General features: G+C 46.9%; 1 protein-coding gene across 1 annotated transcript; it reads right to left on the reverse strand.

The window, feature by feature from the left end:
• Positions 1 to 10,727: 10,727 nt before the first annotated feature.
• Positions 10,728 to 20,335, reverse strand: Nrn1 (neuritin 1). Its single transcript, XM_013016647.1, has 3 exons — positions 19,640 to 20,335; positions 15,026 to 15,170; positions 10,728 to 11,934 (listed from the first exon to the last, which is right to left on the reverse strand). Exons 1-3 carry the CDS (start codon positions 19,692 to 19,694, stop codon positions 11,706 to 11,708), a joined length of 429 nt encoding a protein of 142 aa, XP_012872101.1. The 5' UTR covers positions 19,695 to 20,335; the 3' UTR covers positions 10,728 to 11,705.
• Positions 20,336 to 20,611: the final 276 nt, after the last annotated feature.

Raw genomic sequence — 20,611 nt, forward strand, 5'->3', positions numbered from 1 at the left:
AAGGGTAAACAAAGGAGGAGGCTGCAATGCTTGGTAAGAAATGTATACATTATCCTGCCCATGTAATTGTAACCCCTCTGTACAGTATGTTCACAAATTAAATTAAATTAAATTAAAAAAAAAGATTGACAAGGATAAATGAAAAAAAAAGAATAATCCACAAGATTGTACAAAGGGAAGTTGCAATACCTTTCATGACCTAGCCTTTGAAATCCCATATCATTATTTAATTTGTAATCTGTTGATTACAAAAAGTCAGCCTGATTCTTGGTACAAAATAACTACACACAGGCACTGTTGGCATGGAGGCCATTCTGGAGGCTGGCCACCATAAACCTAGTTATTATATAGACATTAGGTGATTAGTACCTAGTCTGAATGAAGATGAAAGATGAGAAAAACCTTGCCTGCAAACAAGGAAGCAAGAAAGTTATGGATTTCAAAGGTTATTTGAGGGAGAGGGAAAGAATAAGGAGCAAAGCATGTCTTCCAGGTTTTCTTATAGATTATGGAAATTATAACAAGTTAATAAAATGTTGAGGAAGTCATTCTGAAAGGCATGTGGAAAATATATACCAAGTTGAAGTCACTTTTCTCAGCTCCTTGTCTTCGCCATCATCAGTTCACTTCCTCTTGTGTGCCTTGCTATGGGTTCATCTAGTCCTTGTTCCTGTCCACTGGCAGGTATTACATGACCTGCCTCCAATAGTTTCATGCTTTTACTCTCTGATTAGCATACCAAGGCTTGCAAGGAAGAGTTTCTGGGGGGGGGGAGGAAGACACCACCCCAGAGAAAGTTGCTATCAGCAATTCCTGTATTTATCTTTTCAAAATGAGAGTACACAGCTACATATGTGTGAGGCAATAAACATCTGGATTAAGTTTGGTGGTAGATTTGAAGATCAGGAAGACATAGTCTCTTCAAGAATCCTGTGGCTTAAAGATAAAACATATCAGCAGATAGCTAGTGGCTGGGGATGCAGAGAACTGTAGATGTGAGGAAGTTGGCAAGATGAGATGAGACCAGATCCTGGTGAATCTTCCGTGTGTATTGCACTGAAGGGGGAATGACTCAGCAATGATTCCACCATGGGTGGAAAAGAAGAATCATGGTGAGAGAAAACATATCATTACACCCATGGAGAAAGCAGAGAAGTAATACTAGGGATATCCAAACCAGAATGCATATCTCCCTTTGAAGACATTTGGACCTTTACATTTCCTTTTTTGAGTCACCTACCATTTTTCAAGAATAAGGTACAAAATTCTGGGGGAGAAAGAGGGCAATGAGGCAGAAAATCTGCCGTTGGTAGGGAAGAACCTGTCTCTGGAACCTACAGAGGAAGGCAGCTGTGAAATGTCATGGTTTGAATATGGTTTGTCCCCTCTCAAACTCTTGTTGAAATTAATTTTCATTGTGCAACTAAGAAGTGGAAACCTTTAAGAGGTGCTCTCATGAAGAGATTAATTTTTGTTAATTGATTCATGGATTAGTGTGTTAAGTTACAAATGAGTCTAGGAAGATAGCTGTAGATGTACTGAAGAGCTGTCTTCCCATGGCTGTCATGTAATAAATCTCTTTCTGCTCTTCACCATGTCTCTTTATTTGGCATATAAAAGCAAGTGGCTGAACCTGGCATGTGGAACTCATAGAGTTTGAGTCAAGGTCTAAAAAGCTTGGTTTCATCTGTGGGGCATGCATTATCAGGAGAAAATGTGCCCTTTTGGTCCTAGCTGATAGTGGATGGGGAAAAAAAAGATGAAATTAGTTCCCAGAGTTGTGAATATTTTTTTGTTCCATGGACTTTTTCTTTATCTTTCACTTTGGCCAGCATCAACTACTGTTCACTATCATCTGGTGAGACACAGAAATTAACATCTGGATTACAGGAGCCTTGGTTTGACCTTGGTAAGTCCTCTGCCCTGGGTGTACCTCAGGTATTGTGCTTATTTTTCCTTGTTGTCTGGAGGCTCTTCTGAGCCATTTTGGGTTCTGGAATACTAACTGTTGGGTTCCATGTAACTATTTGGGCTTTTGCCATTTGTCTGCCAAGGAAATTTGGATTCCTTGTTGAGAGCCCTTTCTGACCATTTGGGTTCTTTAAAAACTTTGTGCTGGCAACTATTAGGGAAGAGATGTAAGGAACAGAAAAGTCAGGGTGTTTGTTGGAGATCTCTGCTGTAATTTGCTCAAGAATGAAAAGTGCTAACTCTATCATGTCCCCATGCAAGCTTTTACATGCCTAATATAAAACTATTTTTTTAGTATTGTGGGGACGTTCCGCTGAATACCTTTAGGATGATTTTGATTGAAAATTTAGCATCATGGAGAATCTATTAGGTCTCTCACCCCTCCTCCCTCCCCCCCCTCTCTCTCTCCTCTCTGCCATTTCTAAGAAAATCAGCTTCCTTGTTCTTAGTTCTTATCTCAACTAGGTCTTCAGGAAAGAAAGCCTTGAACTCAAATATCCACTGTAACTGCCTAATTGGAGGCATGCAAAAGGGATCTTGGAATGTAGCTGTTGAACAGGTAAGCTTGACCTATTTCATTCATAAATGTAATTTGGATCAAACTCTTTTCACAATCTATGATTCTATTAACAAATCTATTAACAGATGTGCTTTTGTAAATTGCCTTCGTATAGAGAAACAGTTTAACTTATTTTCTTTTTGGGGTCTTCATTGAAATACACAGGCTAGTGCTTGTCATCTCCACTATGGTGGAACACTTAGAATGGTTGTACACCCAGCTCAGGCAAAAAGTGAGACTCTATCTCAAAAATAACCAGAGAGAGAGAGCTAGAGGCATGCCTCAGCTGCAGAGCCCTCACCCACTTAGCAAGTGTGAAGTCCTGAGTTCGGGTAGGGGTCACTATAAATTCAAGTCCAAAATATATTTGTGCACACTCACGTTTTCAGAGGTCTCCATTCTCTCATGTGTACATTTTCTAGAATACATGGAGTTGTAAACATATTTGTATGCATATGCACATACTCGGTGCCCTCACACAACCCTAACTTCATGCCCCTTATTTGGCTGTTGGATCTGGCCTCTTACCATCTAAATTCTCCTTACCATTTTGTGTTTGTTTCAGTTTTCCTCCCAGCTTATGCATACAAATTCTCATAGTCTGAAAGAAACCTCTCTTCCCTTCCTATTGCTGTGACAAAAAAAAATACCTAAACAAATCCTATAAACAAGTGATTGAGAAAATGCAGCCCCTCCTCTATTCTTGTTCCAATGAGTAGAAGAACATTTTGCAAAAACTAAAGGAGAAAAATGGTTTCACCAGCCCCAAGTCTGGTATGTGCATGTGTGTGTGTGTATGTGTGAGAGAGAGAGACAGAGACAGAGAGACAGAGACAGACAGACAGAGAGACAGAGATACCACCATGCCTGCTGAGCTCACTGACTGGATGTGAACTTGAACTTCAGGGAGGGCTGGCTGGCACAAGGGCCTCATGGTCACAGTCCAGACTTGGGTTGATGGATGTGCCTTTCCTACACTCTGATGATCTCCGTCCTTTTCGATGTTGCCTAACGTGAAGAATTTGTGTTTGGCTAAAGTGAAATGAACCATTTGGCTTGGGATTTCTCACTGTGCCTGAGGGAGAGCATGATTCAGTGTGCTTCAGGCAACGAGGTGACCAGAGGACCATAAGGGTCCCAGAGCCATTTTTCACAGTCACTCACTAAAGCTCATTGACCCCCTACAAAGAAATAGTGCAGGCCAGGCATCATATCTATGGTTAGCTCGGCCCTTGAGGTGAAGAAGTTAATTACCCTTTTCTGAGCCTTCTCCTGCCATGTGCACTAGCTTGCTTGCTTGGCTTTACTTCTTAATCAGGAAGAGGCTCTCACAGTAAACCAAGCAATTTGTGACTTGATTAATCCAGAATGGACAAATGTGCCCTTTCCCCCTTCACACTACTGACTTGGGACTATGCTAATGAGCTTCTCTCAATGTGAAAGGCAGTAACCTCCAGTGTTCTATCTGGCTTTGCTTTTTCCTGCACTTCCTTTGTAGTGATTCATTCCAAGTATTCCACAGAGAGGGGACCCATTTCCTGTGCTGTAGGTAATGTGCAAAGTTGGAAGTGCCACTACCATTAAAATCAATCCAACAGGATTTGTCCAGGTGATGAAGTAGGTAGCTTATATTAGCTTCTGTGATTTAGCAAGACAATAACTACCTATTGATGTAGTTTGTGAATGGATGGTCAAGCCATCTATCACTGGAATGATGAACTTTTCCTATTTAGGTGGGCTTGTGGCTGTTACAAAACCAAAACTCTCACCAACATGTTTATTAAATTCCTGAGAGTTGTGGAGATGGGAGGGACAGGATGGTAGGGGAAAAACAAAGGAGGAGGCAACAACGATGGATAAGAAATGTACTCATTACCTTGCTCATGTAACTGTAACCCTTCTGTACAGTATTTTCACAATAAAAAAAACTTATTTTAAAAAATTCCTGAATGGAAAGGAAGCAAACAGGAACCTCTTGCAGCTAAAGGGGGTGCAAGAAGTGGGAAGGCATAATTGAACATCCTGAAACATCAACACAACTTCCAGTTTGTTTGGCCTTAAGTATTAGCCTAATATCTGTTATATTCTTTCTTGAATACAACAGATGTTGTATCTTCCCCTCCTTGGGCTTCCAATACTTATAAGAACAAAGAATGGTCCTCAGAACCCCCTATACTTCCATCCTGAATGCCCTAGCCTCACTGATAATAATAATTTGTCTCCTTCATTGAATTGATACAATGCAGTTTATGACTTGCTGTTCACTGCTATAGCAAATAACCATGAACTTGGTGGGCTAATGTTTTACTACTTTAGAGCTACTTTTGTAGGTCAGAAGTCAGACATAGGTTTTACTAGACTGAAATCACTGGGCAAGATTCCTTTCTGAAGACGCTAAGGAAGAATTCATTTCTCTGTCTTTTCCTGTTTGGAGGCCATGTACACTCCTTGGCTTGTCGCTACTTCCCTCCACCTTCAAGGTTAACAATTATAGTTGAGTTTTCCCATCATGCGATTCTGACCTAAAGTGCCTCCCTCTTCTGCTTCTAAAAAAAATGATTACATTGGCCCAAGGTATAATCCTCAGTAATATCCGTATATTGGAGTCCGCTGATTATCAGTGTAATTCTATCTACAACCTTAATTCTCTTTTGTCATACAATCAATATACCAATTCCTGAAATTAATTCCAAAATTAATACCAATTCTGCAAATTAATTATAAGGCCATTATTCTGCCTACCATAGGACTTAACTTTCTTTATTGTTGTGGTCCTTTTACTTGTGTTATTGCTTTTTTGATTCAAAATAGTAACAAAACAAGCCAAGTGATGTCTTAAAGCAGGTTCCTGAAAGAGATTTCAGCTCCTTCTCTTTCCACCTGCAAATTTGGGGTTCCTTACTGACCTCTTGCTCGAACTCACTTTCTCATCTGTAAAATGGGGATAATACAATCCTTCTGCAGAGCATGCCAGGGAAACAGGAAGACATTTTGGAAGTCATAGTGCTTAACATGTAGCAAGTGCTTTGTGAAAGTTAATTTTTTTTAAAAACTTGAGCAGAGAAGATAGGGCTGTGGCAGGGTGGGGGGTGGGAGAGAAGAGATATTATGGATCTCTCTACCTTGAGCCCCACAGATAGTTCATTCTTCTTGGTTGCTCCTCATAGGCTAAGTTCTATGTGTAGAAACCTCTTGGTCTCACTGGGTCTTGTTGCCTCTCTCCATGGCTGTTTCATCTTCCTGGGCTGCCTCCTTCCACCAATAGTCTTCCACCACTGACAGGCCTGGGGACTAACAGCCTTAGCACACAGGAATGTGGAGCTGGCACACTTAGGGTAAATGTCTCAGTGGTAGCTCTGGTATAGAAGGGAAATGTCAGCTAAGCCCACCTCTGTCTATCCACAGTCACATACCAAGTGACCAGAGCCCCAAGCTTCCTAAAGCTGTTGATTTGATTAGCAGTGGTGAGCCAGGGGGTTCTAGGACTAAATACTCCTGCTTTTGAATAAAATCTCTTGGTATTCTGAGGAGACCCAAACTCTCCCTGGATTTTCTCCCTGATAAAGACCTGGGCTCTGGTGGCCATCAGAGTTCAAAAGGGGTCCATAGAACCCACTGCAATGTCCAGAAAAGGCTGGCCTTCCACAAGGGTGCAAGATTACCTGCTGAACTGATAAAGCCAGAAAGTATTAAAATACAAAATGGATGAGGGTACAGCATAACAGGCTGTCTAGCTCCTTTTTGTATTAAGAGCATATACATATGCCTTTCAGTTCAGTAATCCTATTTTACTGACAAGGTAAAAAAAATACTAGTACAGAATGTTGTCCTACCAGAAATATTTATGGCAACAGAAAGAAACATTGGAAAAATCTTATATATCCATCAGTAGGTGGAACATTAAATAAAGCACAGGTGTAGCTGCTCTATATATGAGATACTGTGTAGTTAGTTAAAAGAAGGAGCTCTGTGTTTAACTATCAGTCTTGAAGCGTTTTGGTTGTGAAGACATGCCTATCCCATTGAAAACCCCAAACCGATTTTCCCTATGGGCATGTGACGGATATGTTTGTATGCATAAGTGAAAGGGCAGACAACAAGGCACACTAACCTCCTAGTTTGTCAGGAACTGAGGATTAAATGTTCCCTTTATGTATCCCTGAATTGCTTCAGCGATTACAATAACAACGTTACCTCTACATCTCTAGTATGAAAATAGGAATGTGATATGAATGTGGGAGGGGTGGGAAAGAGCAACTGTGGATGCAGGCACTTGGGTTGAGGAAGCAAAGGTCAGAAGTGGGGCTGGGAACTCAGTGAGATGGAGGGGTCAGGGGGACAGTCACTACAGAGCAGCTCACTTACTTCCAGTGCAGCCTGGGAGGAACAGAGGGCCTGGATAACTTGTACTAGATGTATTACAATTGTACACCATAAGACAAAACTGCCTCCCAATTGGCAGGATGAGGTTCTCTATTGGATGCTATTTTGAAGAATTTAGTGAGATTCATTGGATCCAAACTAATCAAAGGGGAAAGAACTTTAATCAATAATGGCTAGCACAAAGTAAGTAATTGGCATATTGTAGGAAAGCACTCCTGTACTCTTATTTGGTACAAGGCACAATCCTGTAACATAGGCAGGTATGGTGACCCTCATTTTCCCCAAGAGGAAACTTAGCTACAGAAAGGTTTAGTGACATGCCCATGGTTAAAGGAGCAGACAACAGAGACTTTTTGGCTCCACAGTCTTAGCTCCTGGAAGCCACACATAACATGCTATCTGTCCAGGAAGAAAATCTGAACCCAAATGTCACATTCTTACAACCATCCAAGGAGACAGGGGAAGAAAGTAGTACCTGTGCTGTGCTGTGCTGCAGGGGAGGGCACACACCTATGTTGGGAGGGAACAATACTGTGGTCAGGAGCTCTGGTCCTCCAAGACCAGGCTGGGCAGAACTGAGCCAGAAGTTCTTAGGTCATCATTCAGGTTTAGGTCAGAGTCTGCTGAGGTGCAAGACTTAAGGAAGTACCTGAGGTTTAAGGGAAGTGGGGACACATTCTCTAGGCTGATCTCTTTGGGAAAAATAGGGTAGGACACAAGACAGCATTTCAAGTTTCTGGGCTCACTAGCCTAGGAATTTGCCAAGACTTACTATGGAGACAGGGATAAATTCCAGGTAGATGGTGGTCTCCTCATTCACATCCTTTTCCTGCTAGGGGTAGAAAAAAGGTTTCTTATGGTAGGTGACCTGGAGGAAGTAGTAGTTAGTCTTTCCTCTCTGGCCCAAGGGCCAGGGTGGTGACTGATCCAGAAGTGGACTCCCCCAGGAATCACCCAAGCCCAACCAGGTGCTGCCAGGGTTGATAGCCTAGAGTCCAGTGGTGGGTGGCAAGGGTGACAGAATAATTTAAGGTTTTCTGCTGGGATGTGAGGAAAAGAAATTTGGGGAATCTCTAGTTCCGTTTCTCCTAGCCCTGGATTTCCTGGAGCTCTTGGGCCTTCTGGTAAGGACAGTGGGTGTTGCTTCTGCATGGCCCATGGGCTCATGTTACCCATTAGGAAAGCACCAGGGCAGACCACTAGGGACTTGGCCCACAGGGATTAGTTTCAGAGTGAGATTCTGCATCTTCAAAGAGAAAATCTGTATGGTTCCTTGAGCTCACGTGCTTCCTGAAGAGTCTTGAATGAAAATATGTTCCAATTTTATCTGTCCCCATTTTTTTCACAAGGCACCTCCTTCTCCCTCTGCTGATTCTGAGTCTATATCCCTCCATTTCCCTATGCCCTTCCCCTCCTCCTTCTCCATCCTATTTTCCTTCTCTTTCTTTTGCCAGTTTCATCTTTCACTTTAATTCTCCCTCCATGGGGCCTGACAGAGGCTGGAATTGTGAAAGTGGCTTCTGTGACTTTTTCACCAAGATTATCCAACATGACACTCAAGTGAACTTTGCTGTCCTGAATTGACTCAGCGGGTGGAGTGAACGAGGTCCTCAGCTCTTCAGGGGCTGGAAGCTAGCTTGAGTGGACCACGTGGAAAGCCAGAGCTGGTGTAGGCCCTTCTAGTGGGGCTGAGGTTAACTGTGCTGAGATCCCCAGTGACAGAGGCCCTCTACCTCAACCCCTCCTCAGAGATGGGACACACAAGTAACTCTGGTTACAATCACCCAGAACCGGCAACAGGGCTTATGGCATTGCTGCTTAAAAACAATAACATCAACTAACATATGGCGATGCCATCAGCAATCACCAACAGAAGAAACGTTCTCAAATGAGCCAGACAGGGAAGACTGTGTTTCTGAGACTCTCCCTGTGTTCCTGGGGATCCGGCAAGTGCATGTGAGCGTGGTCCCCCGCCTTGGACTGGGCAAACTCAGCTCCAAATAGGGTGCCAAGGTTTAAACTTCTCTGGCAATCTGGGATACCTTTGGAAAGACTAGGTAGGTGGGCGCCTACCTTCTCTGAGGCGGTTGGAATCCTTGTAGGATTGGGGAGTTTCTGGAGAAGAACATTGTTTGGGAAAGCCAAGGCCCCAGTCCCGACCCTGGTCCCTTCTTTCCCCCTCCCTTAGCCCTTGAATATCCGGTGAGATTGATTTCCTCCAGGTGGGGAGCCGCGGGAGGGGCAATTTCTCTTTTCCCCAGAGCGTAAGGAGACTGCGGCACGCGCTTTATTGCAGCAAAGAAGGGACTCAGTGGTGCCCACCGGTTCGCCCCTCAAACTTGCGGTGGGAAAGACACCCTTTTGAAGGCGGCACGTCAATTACGGAAAAGGATGACCATCGAAGACCTTCCCAATCTCTCCGAATTCCCGTCCCCCTCGTTCAATAGATTCGTATTTAAAATCAGCCCAGACATTTTCACTTGAATTCTAGGGGTTGAGCTCAAGAGTCATCCCATTTACTCCCAGACCGAAAATAACCATAGACAACGAAACGAACAAAATCCAACTGTTTTACAAAATAACGCGCGTTCCGGGGCGGGTGAGCACCCAGGTGAGCGAGTCTTCGGTGGTTTTGATTGAGAAGCCGGGATCCACAAAGGAGGGGGTGGGGTGGATCGTAATGGGGTGGGGGGGGAACTATTCCCCGGAGTGGCCGCGCGCGCGCGCGGCGCGTGCGCGAACGGAACGCCGTAATATATGCTGCCATTAAGAATCCCGGCAGCTCCAGCGCTTGGGGCGCCGGGACGCATGTGTTGCCGGAATCAATCCGTGGGGGGAATGCAGATTGGGCTGCGACCCACTGGGTTTGATTTATGAACTGTTACACTAGCGATTGTTTACACATTGCATTTCAGAAACCTGGCACACCCTCCCCACAGCGGGTTGCGGGCTCAAGATACCAAAAGCTGCTGCAGCCGCCAGGGTCTCCTCCCCCTCCCCCATCTTTCTTCCTCCCTCCCCCCCCCTCCACATACCTGGGAGAGGAGTCTCCAGCAGCTGCCCCCCCCCGCCCCTATCTGTTCCAGGAAATCAGATTTCGATTTCAAGGAACCTTTTGACCCAATTCAAGTTTCCCTACCCCCTCCTCCCTCCCTCGCCCCCAGCAGACCCCGGACCTGGGTCGCCCCTGCCAGTGTTTACTCTGAAATGTTTACTTCCCTGTAAAGCCATGCGGAGCCTATAAATAGAAGACGGGGAAACAGCTAGACTGGCAGATCAATAGGGCCCAGTCTCCTCGCCATTTCGGCTGAGCTGTCTTATTAATTATGAAAGGATTCACCTGATCCCTGCCTGGGAACACAGCCTCTTGGCCCCTCAGCTGGAGCCCTTAATGGCGGTTCCTTCGCAAGCTGTCTCAGGCCACCGCAGAGGAAAAGGCTAAAGGCTGTTAAAGCCGGACCTGCAAGGGACCTAGTGTCGACGTAGACCCACCTGGGGCGGGGGCGGTGAGCTGGCGGCCAACGCTGTCCCCGCGCAGCGCCTTCTTTGCTGGGAAGCACGCCCAGTTCCTAGTGCTCACCCAGGAAGGTTTTCTGCTTTTACAATAACGGTTTAATTTCGAAATAACCTCTTTTTCCTCCAGTGGGCACAATTTTGGAGACGTGCCGAACTCTCCTTAGGGATGAGGGTCGAATTAAAGACACCAAATCATCCATCGAAGTAGTGAACAGGTACATTTACCACCTGCGTTTTATGTCTCTGCGAAGTTGGCGGGAGGAAACCTGGTAGACAACAATAAAACGACACCACCCCATTTCAAACAATAACTTTTATTTTATACTTCTCTATACTTTGTAGCAAATTTTTTTGCTGAATTTAATTTATAATAAACTTTTTAAATTACATCTCTCTCTTTTTTTAAAATCAAGGCTCTTTTTATGTCAAAATCTTTTTAAACTATATTTTTAGATTAACATTGAACGCCCCCCTTGTGATCTATACCGTTGGATATTTAGTTATTACTGTATGTGTAACAGCTAAAACAAGAGAGAGGAGGGAACATAAAGGCAGTGGACTTGAAAGATACATCAACAATAACAGTGACCTTAGCATCATCTTCTGATAACCACCACTACGCCAGAGTTGCCTCGACTCCTTTCCTCTCTCTATCTCCTATCTTTCAAACCCAAAGTCCACAATCTGTCTTTTCACGTTATCTGGAGGAGAAATGTGCAGTGGAAATGATCAAAACAAGGTACTGTGGAAGAAAGACGTGAGAGTGAATTATTCACCATATGCTTCCCACGTGGTCATCTCTTTTGAATCCATTCCCCTGGCCTTCTCCTCTCCACGCTTTTCCTAGTGCTAGGAGGAGCCCATCATTTTTCATGTTATTAACATGATTAATATAGTAGGTGGCCCAGGGCCGTTCCTGAGATTCTTTTGCCAAAAAAAAATTTAAGAAAATAAAATTTTTAAATGGGGGTGAGTTTGCCGTTTTCTTACTTTAATGTGAAGACGGACTAAATCTGAGGTCCGATTTGGGCTGTGCTTGCTTGCTTGCTTACTGATGGGTACCATTTGACAAATCAAACAAGGAATCAAACGAAATCAAAAAGAGAATCAAGGTTTCCCACAATCCTATATGAATGTGTTCAGCATCACAGAGAATCACAACGTCCCCAAAGAACGAATGGATCTTCCTCTCGATTTCTGGGAGCATGGAGTGAGTGTGGGTGCGCGCACGCGGGACAGGGGAGGGTGGGGGCGGGGGTAGAGCTGGCCCCCGGGCTCAGAAGGAAAGCCAGGTCGCTAAAGCTGCCGAGAGAGACACCAGGAGCACGGGGAAGGCCGGGAGCAGGGGCCCCGCCGCCCCGTTGCCGCTGCTGCAGAGTTCGAATAAGCTGCCTTGAATGTTGAGGTTTTTGGATTCTTTTCTCAGTTTATCCCACATATCTTTCGCCCCTTCCTGGCAATCCGTAAGGGCTGTGACCGTGCAGCTGTGGAAATCCTCCCAGTATCTGGCGAGGAATAGAACAAAAACAGAAAAAGCAGATTCACTTTGAGCTCCAGAGCACCGGGGATCGGCGCCCCCAGCATCTGCTTCTCCCGCAGCCTCGCCAACTTCCCAGGATGCCTCCTCCCTACCTCGCCTCCACCTCCCGGTGGCCTGGGCTGCAACTCGGTCGGGGATTCCAGGACCTATGCCCATCCCAGAAACACTGTCCAAGGAAGAAAAGCCTCCCCTTGCCCTGTGTGGATTTCCCTCTTTGGAGTGCCAGGAACCCCCTCCCCCCTTCCGCTGGCAGCCGGGAGACTAGTCGTACTCAGTGCGTCCCGCTGGTAACTCGGCCCACGCAAACAGATTGCTCGCTCTCCTCGGGGAAAGCTAGGAAAACAGCGCTAAGCCTTGCAAGCAGCCGCCCATTAATGCCTCTTAGCTTGCAAGATGGGTTGGTTACACGCTCCCAGCGCTGGCCCCCCTCCCGGAGTTTCACATTCTCCTCCCCCTCGCCCCTTCTGTCCCCCTCCTTCTCTCGGCGGGACTCTCGCTTTCGCCCTCATTTCGCTCCCTCCACCCACGCCACACCTTCCTTTTGTTTCCAGAGTCTCCTCGTGCCCCCCGTTCTTTCCTTGTTTTCCTCCCTTTCGTTCCCCATTTCCTCTTCCTCCGCCTCTTCCCTGGCCGGGGTCCTCCGAGACCCTCCGGAGCCTCGCTCAGCACAGTCTCGCGGCTCAGATTGCGTCTGGAAAGTCACCGGGTCGGCGAGTGCTCGTCCCTGGACACCTGCGGCCAGCTGGGTAAGGCTTCTCTGGCTTTGCCAACCTCGGTTCCGGGGGGGCCCCCCTGCGCGCTGGGTGCTTCCTCTCCTCTCCAGTCTTGGTTTGGTCCCCAGGGGGTCTGGGCTCCCACTAGCGCCCACTTCCCCAGACCGGGATTCCAAGGCGGGCATGGTGCCTATCCCTGGCCAGCCCTTGTTCTCCCCACCTCCTGTTCTCTCCTCCTTCGGTCACTTCCTGGAGTCACGCGTGTAAATCAGCACTTCCTCCTCCGGGTGTCAGATCCTAGCCACGCCCCCACAACCTTCATCCAACTGTCCTTTTTTCTTTTTTTTTTTTTAATTTTCCCCCTTTCTTCTGGAAACTCAAAATAGATCTCAAGACTAAATATAATCCCAAACCGTGATCGATTCCTGGGGCGCTGTCTCCTTTCAGGGCTGGGTCGATCTTTGCTTCTCGGCGAGTCTGTTTCTGGCTCTCACTTCACACACCCTCACCCCCCACCCCCAGCCTGACAGGTCACTACAGCGGCCCTAAGTGCAATTTAGATGCGTTTCTCTCTCCCTTGCGCTTGCTCACCTGGACTGTAAGCTTGCTGAAGACAGGCACTATGTTTGATTCATCCTTGTTTCCACATACATCCCATCTTCCAGTGAAATTACAAGTACATGTTGGATTGCCTAAATTTCAGGTTGTTTTTTTAATGACCTCCTGAATCTAATTTATAAGGACTGAGGGACCCAGACAGGTCTTCCAGGTTCCACAATTTGTAATGAATAGTAAGATTCAGAAACACCAAGAGGCTGAGGGACACCTCTGCACAGTCCTTATGAAGTTGCATCTTCTGTGGGCTGTGGAAACTGCTCTTGGCTTTATGTACCCCCTCTTAGGGAAAGCACTTTCCTGAAAGACGGATATGGTGTAGAACAGATATTCACCTGGGCTGGGAGAGGTCAGCTCCATCCTGGAATTGAGCATCAGGACCACCAATTTATTGGGGCTTGATCCAGCTGTGGCCTGCAGCCTCAGGGAGGGGCCCTCCACATTTCCCTGTTTTCCAGGACCAAAGTCCTGCTAAAAAAAACCGAAACAGTTTGGAATAACCAGTTCCAGTCAGTGATGTGTAACCTTGCTCTGCCTTATAGAATCATTCTTACCTCTCACCAGACATTTGGAATTAAGTGGCTTTTGTTCCATTCCCAAGAGGAAGGTACAGTCACTTGGCTGCTGTGGCTCCTAGTGGGCTTTAGGAAAGGATGCAGGAAGATGACCTCCTCACTGATTTAGTCATAATTTAAATACATCCTCTCCTGCTAGTTAGGAAGAGAAGGCCAACACAGTATACAAAGGGTGGTATGGAAAATGGTCTCCTGGAAACAGGAGACACTTCTTACCTTGGCTTTATTATAAGGGCTACTGTAGGGCTATGAAAATACAGCTGGTTTTGAAAAAGAAAAGTATGCTGCAGGGAATGGGAGGGCATTTCTAAGGTCTGCAGTAGCTAATTTGTGGAGGGTCTACCTCAGTAGGCTTTTGATGAATAACTCATTTGCTAGTGCAAGCAAGCTTTCTAGGCAATCACTTAGAAAACATGACTGGGCCTGCCATTAAAGTCCTCTCTCTTTGGGTCTGAATCTTGGGGAGTCATGTACATACAGATAGGGTAATGATAAACAAGTGGGTAGCAACCTGTGATCAATTCCTGGAGCACACAAATGGGCTATCCACTCTGCAGAGAGTGGATATCCTTGATATTCTCTTCTTGGGCAAACTCCTCAGATACATTATATTGTTTTTAGCCTTTCAGGAACAGGAAGGGAGATTTGAGTAAGCTTGCCAGTTGCTTGCATTTTGTGGTGTAATTTTGAGGGGTGTTGTATCACCTACCCGACATGGATGGAAAGTTACTTTCCCTTTAGGTAAATCTCCAAATGCCTCAAATCCAAACCAACTGTCCAGAGTACTGGGCACACATTCACAAGAAAAGAAAGCAAGAAGATTGTCTCACGGTGAAGATACTAACTAGTAGCAGGACGTCCAGCTCCACCATTCACTCCCAGAACTCAAGGGTACTTCTCTGTGGGAGTCTGTGAGGCCCAGGAGGGCTGGGACTTTGCTGCTGGCTAGAGGATCTTGCAAGCCCACCATGACAATGGAGTCCCATTAAACAGTGCAGTTTCTTTCTTCACAGAGTTGGCCTCCCCAGGCCAGAGAACTGCCCATAGACTGGAGGGTGGTAGCCCGAAGGCTACTGCACAGCTTTGTGCAAGGCACTCTGACCTGGGCAGAATCCCCAGAAGATAAACTCAGTGGACCCCAAAGGATACTTACGTGCACACGGTCTTGATGTTTGTCTTGTCGTCCAGGCCCTGCGGGTAGTTGGCCATGCTGTCGCCCAGTTTGAGCAAACAGTCCGAAAAGCCCTTAAAGACTGCATCACACTTGCCTGCTGCTCTCACGGCCTGCACCAGGTAAGCTGCAGGGAGGAGGAGACAGTGGTCAGCAGTGTTGGGGCCCATCTGACCACCCCACCGACACAGCCTTTGTCTATCAGTGCAATGCCCAGCCTCCAGGCGATTCAGGTGAAAAGTGTAGGAACAACTTGGCCCTGGAGTGCCATATAAGCACCAAGCACGCCTGTGGTTCAGATTGTTTTTGTGTGAACGCGTGTGGGTGTGTGGGAGAGAGTCCATTCCTTTCCTCCTGCTCCCCCCTCCCCGATGGCGTTTGCTATCTTTTTTGGTTTCCATCGCCCCCCTCTTCTCACCTCCCTCATCTCTTTTATTTTTCTCTTTCTCCTCACTCCCTCCTTCGTCTCCTAACACTTCCCCAGCAAGCCGTGTCACGTCTCTCGCAGTGTGATCTTCCATTTCTGAGGTGACAGAGGGTCTAGGCATCAGGGTGTGGGGAAATGGTGGCTAGGTGTGAGGTCACCCAGCGGAACCCAATGCGAAGCCGCCCAGTGAATAGCTCCCAGCCGCCTCCCCCCTCCTGGATTCAACACACACTGCTGAGTCAACGAATGAATATAGTTTTTGTTTGTTTTTTTATAAAACACTTTTTTTTGCCTTTTCTTTTTTGGTACTGGGGAATCAAACCCAGGACATTGTACTTACTAGGGAAGCTCTTTACCACTGAGCTATATCCCAGCCATGAATAAAGTTTTTGGAAGCTACTGTCATCCAAATGGGTTGATTATATATATATATATATATATATATATATATATATATTATCTATAACAATATGTATGCTCTATACATTGTTATTGTTATTTATATTGTTATAATATACAACTATATATAACATAAAATAATATATAAAATATAACTATATATATATAACATATAACAATATATAATAAATGGATTGCCTACCCTGGAGTCTGTCTCAAGTGTGACCCCTGAAAGCATATCACTATGTCCGACTGGCCAGAGGGCTCCTAACCTAGCTGTGGTAATGATTAATCCCAGGTGGTCAGGGCCAATGGCCAGCTGGGACCGCTGATGTATCCCTGATTCTGACCCCTGTCACCTCCAGGAGCCTGGGGCCCATGCTTCCCTCCACCTCTTTTTGAGCTTCCATCTCTTCCCACACTCTTAACATTCCAGGAAAGATCCTTTGTCACACCAACCCAGGAACCAGGCCTTTCCTTTTCCAGATTGAAGCTAGACTGCTAAAGCCAACCTCGGTGTCTCGGAGCTCCAAGCCTCTAGAGCTCCTGGCTCCAGCCAGAGGGAGGGTGGGTGGGGGCGCAGGAGGAGGAGTGGGAAAACTTGGGACACTAGACCCCAAAGCGCTAGACTAGGTGGAGATGGGTTCCAGATCCTCAGGCACAGGGCGGTCGTCTTTCCTTTACGCCCTGAGGCCAACCAACCTGGCTAGACTTTGTGTAAATATCAGCCCAAAGTACCCGAGATGCCCGGGAGGGCAAAAGAGGAAAGCAAATCTACGATGTAGGGACAGGGAAAGGGTGTTGATTGAATCATAGAATTGAATCGGCCTTTCTTTCTGGAGATTCTGGCTGGGCTCAGGCCTTTTTCTCCGCAGTGCCAGTGTCCACCGAAGTTCCTGTATGAATGCCACTGGTAGGGCCAATAGCCTCCCGCCCCCTCCCCACCATCCCTTCTACGACCCCACGCAGCCATCTGTCGCCGAATGCCCCGAGGGATGCAGACCAGGGGAAGGTGACCGAAGCGCTGCAGCCCCGGAGCGCGCGCGCGCCGTTTGCAGATTGCTGCAGGAAGAGCTAGGCGGGTCTCCAGCTTTCTAATCCGGAACGGGAAGCACTGGGGAAAGGCGACCAAGGTTAACTTCGACCTCAGCGGGGGCAAATCCATAAGCCTTCCAAAACTTCCTGATTTCCCTTGCGCGCGCGCGCGCACACACATACACACACACACCACATACACACACAACACACACACACACAACTACCCCCGCGACTGCTGTGACAGAGAGTCGAGCACGGACATAGCATTTTAGGAATAAATCTTCGTTCGAATAGAACTGGGTCAAGATGAAAACTTGCTCTATAACGCATGATATGAGTATTCCTATCAATTTTGCAGCGAAGAAACACACGAAATACATACCACCCTCCCCTGCCCTGAACTCTTTTCATCCCTTACCTCTGCCCTCAAAATTCGGTGTTGAAAAAAGAAGCACCTGGATGCACTATTTTATTTTTTTTTCTCCGAAAGGAGATTTAGGGCTGGCCGGGGGAGGAAGAAAGCGCTTCTGTCACATTATCTTTCCAGGCGTCACTGCGAAGACTGCACACCGCGCATGTGTGAGTGAGTGCATGTGTAAAATAAGGAGTCATGAAAATTTCTGAATTTTGCAACTGTAAGTCCTTGGGCCATTGCTTGTGCTGGGAGGCCTGAGCGAGTGCGCGGGACGGATTTTGCAGACGCATGCTTTCCGGCAGAGCAGCTGGAAGCCCTAGCTCCTTTCCCTGTCCTTGTTGCAAGCCTCGGGGCGGGCAGCCTGTCTTCCTTCCTTCTCAGTTCTCTCTGGCCTCCCAGTCTCGTGCGGTTTCTATTCGTTCATCCATTCATTCGTTCCACGTCTCATTCATTCCCAACTTCCTCCCGCTGCATCTTCATTCGTTCACTACCCTCATCACTTCCCCGCCTCTCCCCAACCCCCGCTTTTCTTGCCAAGTGTCAGTAATTTGGGACAGCTTCCAGCCATGAATTAGTAAAGACCAAGGCTCTGGTGGAGAAAGGGCAGACATTTGGGAACAAATAGGCTTCTTTTCAATTCCATAGCTAAAACCCCCAGCCAAAAAAAATACAAATAACAAAAAAGAGAGATCATTTTGACTAAGTTCAAATGTTTAAAGCACATCCTTCATGCACAACCTCTGTCTTTTTTCTGTTGTTGTCGTTTCACTCTTCAAAGTAAGGTTATTTCCCTTTGGAAAACAGAGTCCTGTATCTCTGGTTAAAATCCACATCTCAAAAGCGACTGCTGTCTCTTGCTGCCTAAAAATTTGCAGACTAATTACAAAATGCCACCCTCACTTCCAACATGGAAAAGGGATTCAGTGCCATAGGAATACTCTTTATTGCAGTTCTTTGAAAATGTTAGACATCCAAAGCAACCAGATCCAGAGTTAACTCATTAGAGTTGAAGGAAAAGATCAGCACCCCCCTTATAATTTTTTTGCAAAACAATCATCCCTTCAACATGTCATTAAATGCATAAGACCCTAATGCAAGCAATCGTTTAGTGTTGAGAGCTCCAAACCCTGAACTTCACATTTCTTTTGAAGAAAAATGGTATGCTTCCCTCTTAACCCAGATCAATTCCTCAACTCCCTCTCTACAAGATAAGAGCAAACACGACAGCCCAAAATGATAGGAGCTAACACTTTCCTTCATCTCCAGAAAACCCGTTTGAACAGTTTCTATTTTTTCTCTTGTCCATTCTATTAATAACCTGCTTCACTTTCACTTTTAGGCTACTGTTAATTAATGTTCTGACCCGGCTTCAGAAAAAGGGCTTTTCTAGTACTTCCTCCCACAACGTTTTCTGTATTCTGAATAGGAAAAAAAAATGTAGGTGAACTTTAAAAAACCCGCTGACAGCGTCTCTGAGGCTCAACATTCCTTAACATAAAATGGGAAGTAAAGAAACCAGTCCACAATTCACCCTAAGTGAACGAAATAACAAACATTGCAAACCCTGCTTAACCATTTCCAACACACACACACACACACACACACACACACACACACACACACACACACACACACACGAGTACAGATGCCGGTCTGCAGAGTAACAGAGCCTAAAAAGTGTATCCCCGTATATATGACTGAATGCATACTCCTCAATGGCAAGCATAATAAAATAGGTGGTCGGCGGCTCCCGATCTGGGTTCTGGATTTGCTTCTCAGCCCGGTCCGCGGCGCGGAGTGCAAAGGCTGCGGATTTGGGGGGGAGGGGGCGGGAGAATGACAAAGTTCTAAATGCAGCAGTTTGAGCGGAGCACTGGAATATCTGTGCTTTCTGCACAATAACTTTCCAGTCCTAGCTGCCTAGCCATCTTGTTCCTGCAGTCACCTTTCGACCCTTCCAAATAATACCTTGCAGTATCGCAGGGGCTAATGCCCCGGCGCGCAACGAACCTGGTCTAACACCAGAGAGGGAAAGAAAAATGAATGTGTGCGTCGGGGGGAAAATGGGGGGAAAAACCCTCTTTGGAAAAATAGCTGGTTGCACACACTTCCTGAAGAACGCCTGTAGTCTCCTTCTTCAGGAAAATCAAACCGGGACGCTGGAGTCCCCAGGAACCAGTGCCTCCCACCCTCTGAGGTTTGCAGCAGGGTTCTCCGCACCCTGGGGCCGCTGCGGGCCAGCCCGACCCTTCCCGCTTCTGACCCCGGCTGGCTATCTCCAGCCACCCGCCGAGAGCAGGGTCCGGCGGCCACTTACCTATTTGCACCGCGAGGATCAGTGAAATATATCTGCCGTTCAACTTAAGTCCCATCCTACGTTTAGTCAAACCATTTGCGGCCGCAGACCTTTAAATAGTTAGTTTAGAGAACGCGGGGGAAAGCTGAAAAATAGGCATTGCCAACAAGTTCCGAGGACGACCGCGACTTTATGCACGGGGAAGGCAGAGGGAGGAGAGAAAGAGAGGGATTGGGGAAGAGACCGAAAGAGAGAGAGTGAGAGAGAGAGAAAGAGAGAGAGGCTGGGGGGGGGAAGAGCTGGGAATGGTTCACTCCATTAGGAGGGGGCGGAGGAAGCACTGCCTCACGCCCACGAGCAGGCCTGACGTGGGGGATGACACGGAATGATTTTTTTTTTAATATAGACACCTTGGTAGAGAATCGCCATTTATAGTCATCAGACGCTGGAATTAATCAGATATCTCCAATTAATGTGCGATCCGAATGCTATCTCGCCTCCCGGGGCTGAACACTTAACCATCTCTACGGCCACCCCCGCCTCCTCCTGTTCTTGGGGGCCCCCAACTCCGCCCCCTCCCTGCGCAGAACCGGGGCTCCCCCTCCCCTCCCCGCCTGGAGCCGGGGAGTCCTGGCGCGCCCACTCGATTGTTTCAACCTGCTCCCCCTCCTCGCACGGCAGCGAATCCAGCCCCTTTCCTACGAGGCAGCCAGGTTTAAAGGAGCTCGGGACGAAAATGGAAAACAGCAAAACCGATTCTACTAATTCAAAAGCCCCCTTCGGTCTGTGGACCCCCGCACTGGCCTACCCTCTTTTTCTCCAGCCCGGTAGCTGAGCACTTGACGCTGCCTGGAGCGCGTGAGTACACAGCCCGGGCCCCCATTGCGCGCGCCGGGTGCGCGCCCTCTCTCTCTCTCTCTCTCTCTCTCTCTCTCACACACACACACACACACACAACTCGCACACGTCCAGGCCCAGGAGAGGGGTGTTTGG

Source organism: Dipodomys ordii, unplaced genomic scaffold, assembly GCF_000151885.1.
Source record: "Dipodomys ordii isolate 6190 unplaced genomic scaffold, Dord_2.0 Scaffold32, whole genome shotgun sequence".
Classification (NCBI taxonomy): Eukaryota; Metazoa; Chordata; class Mammalia; order Rodentia; family Heteromyidae; genus Dipodomys; species Dipodomys ordii.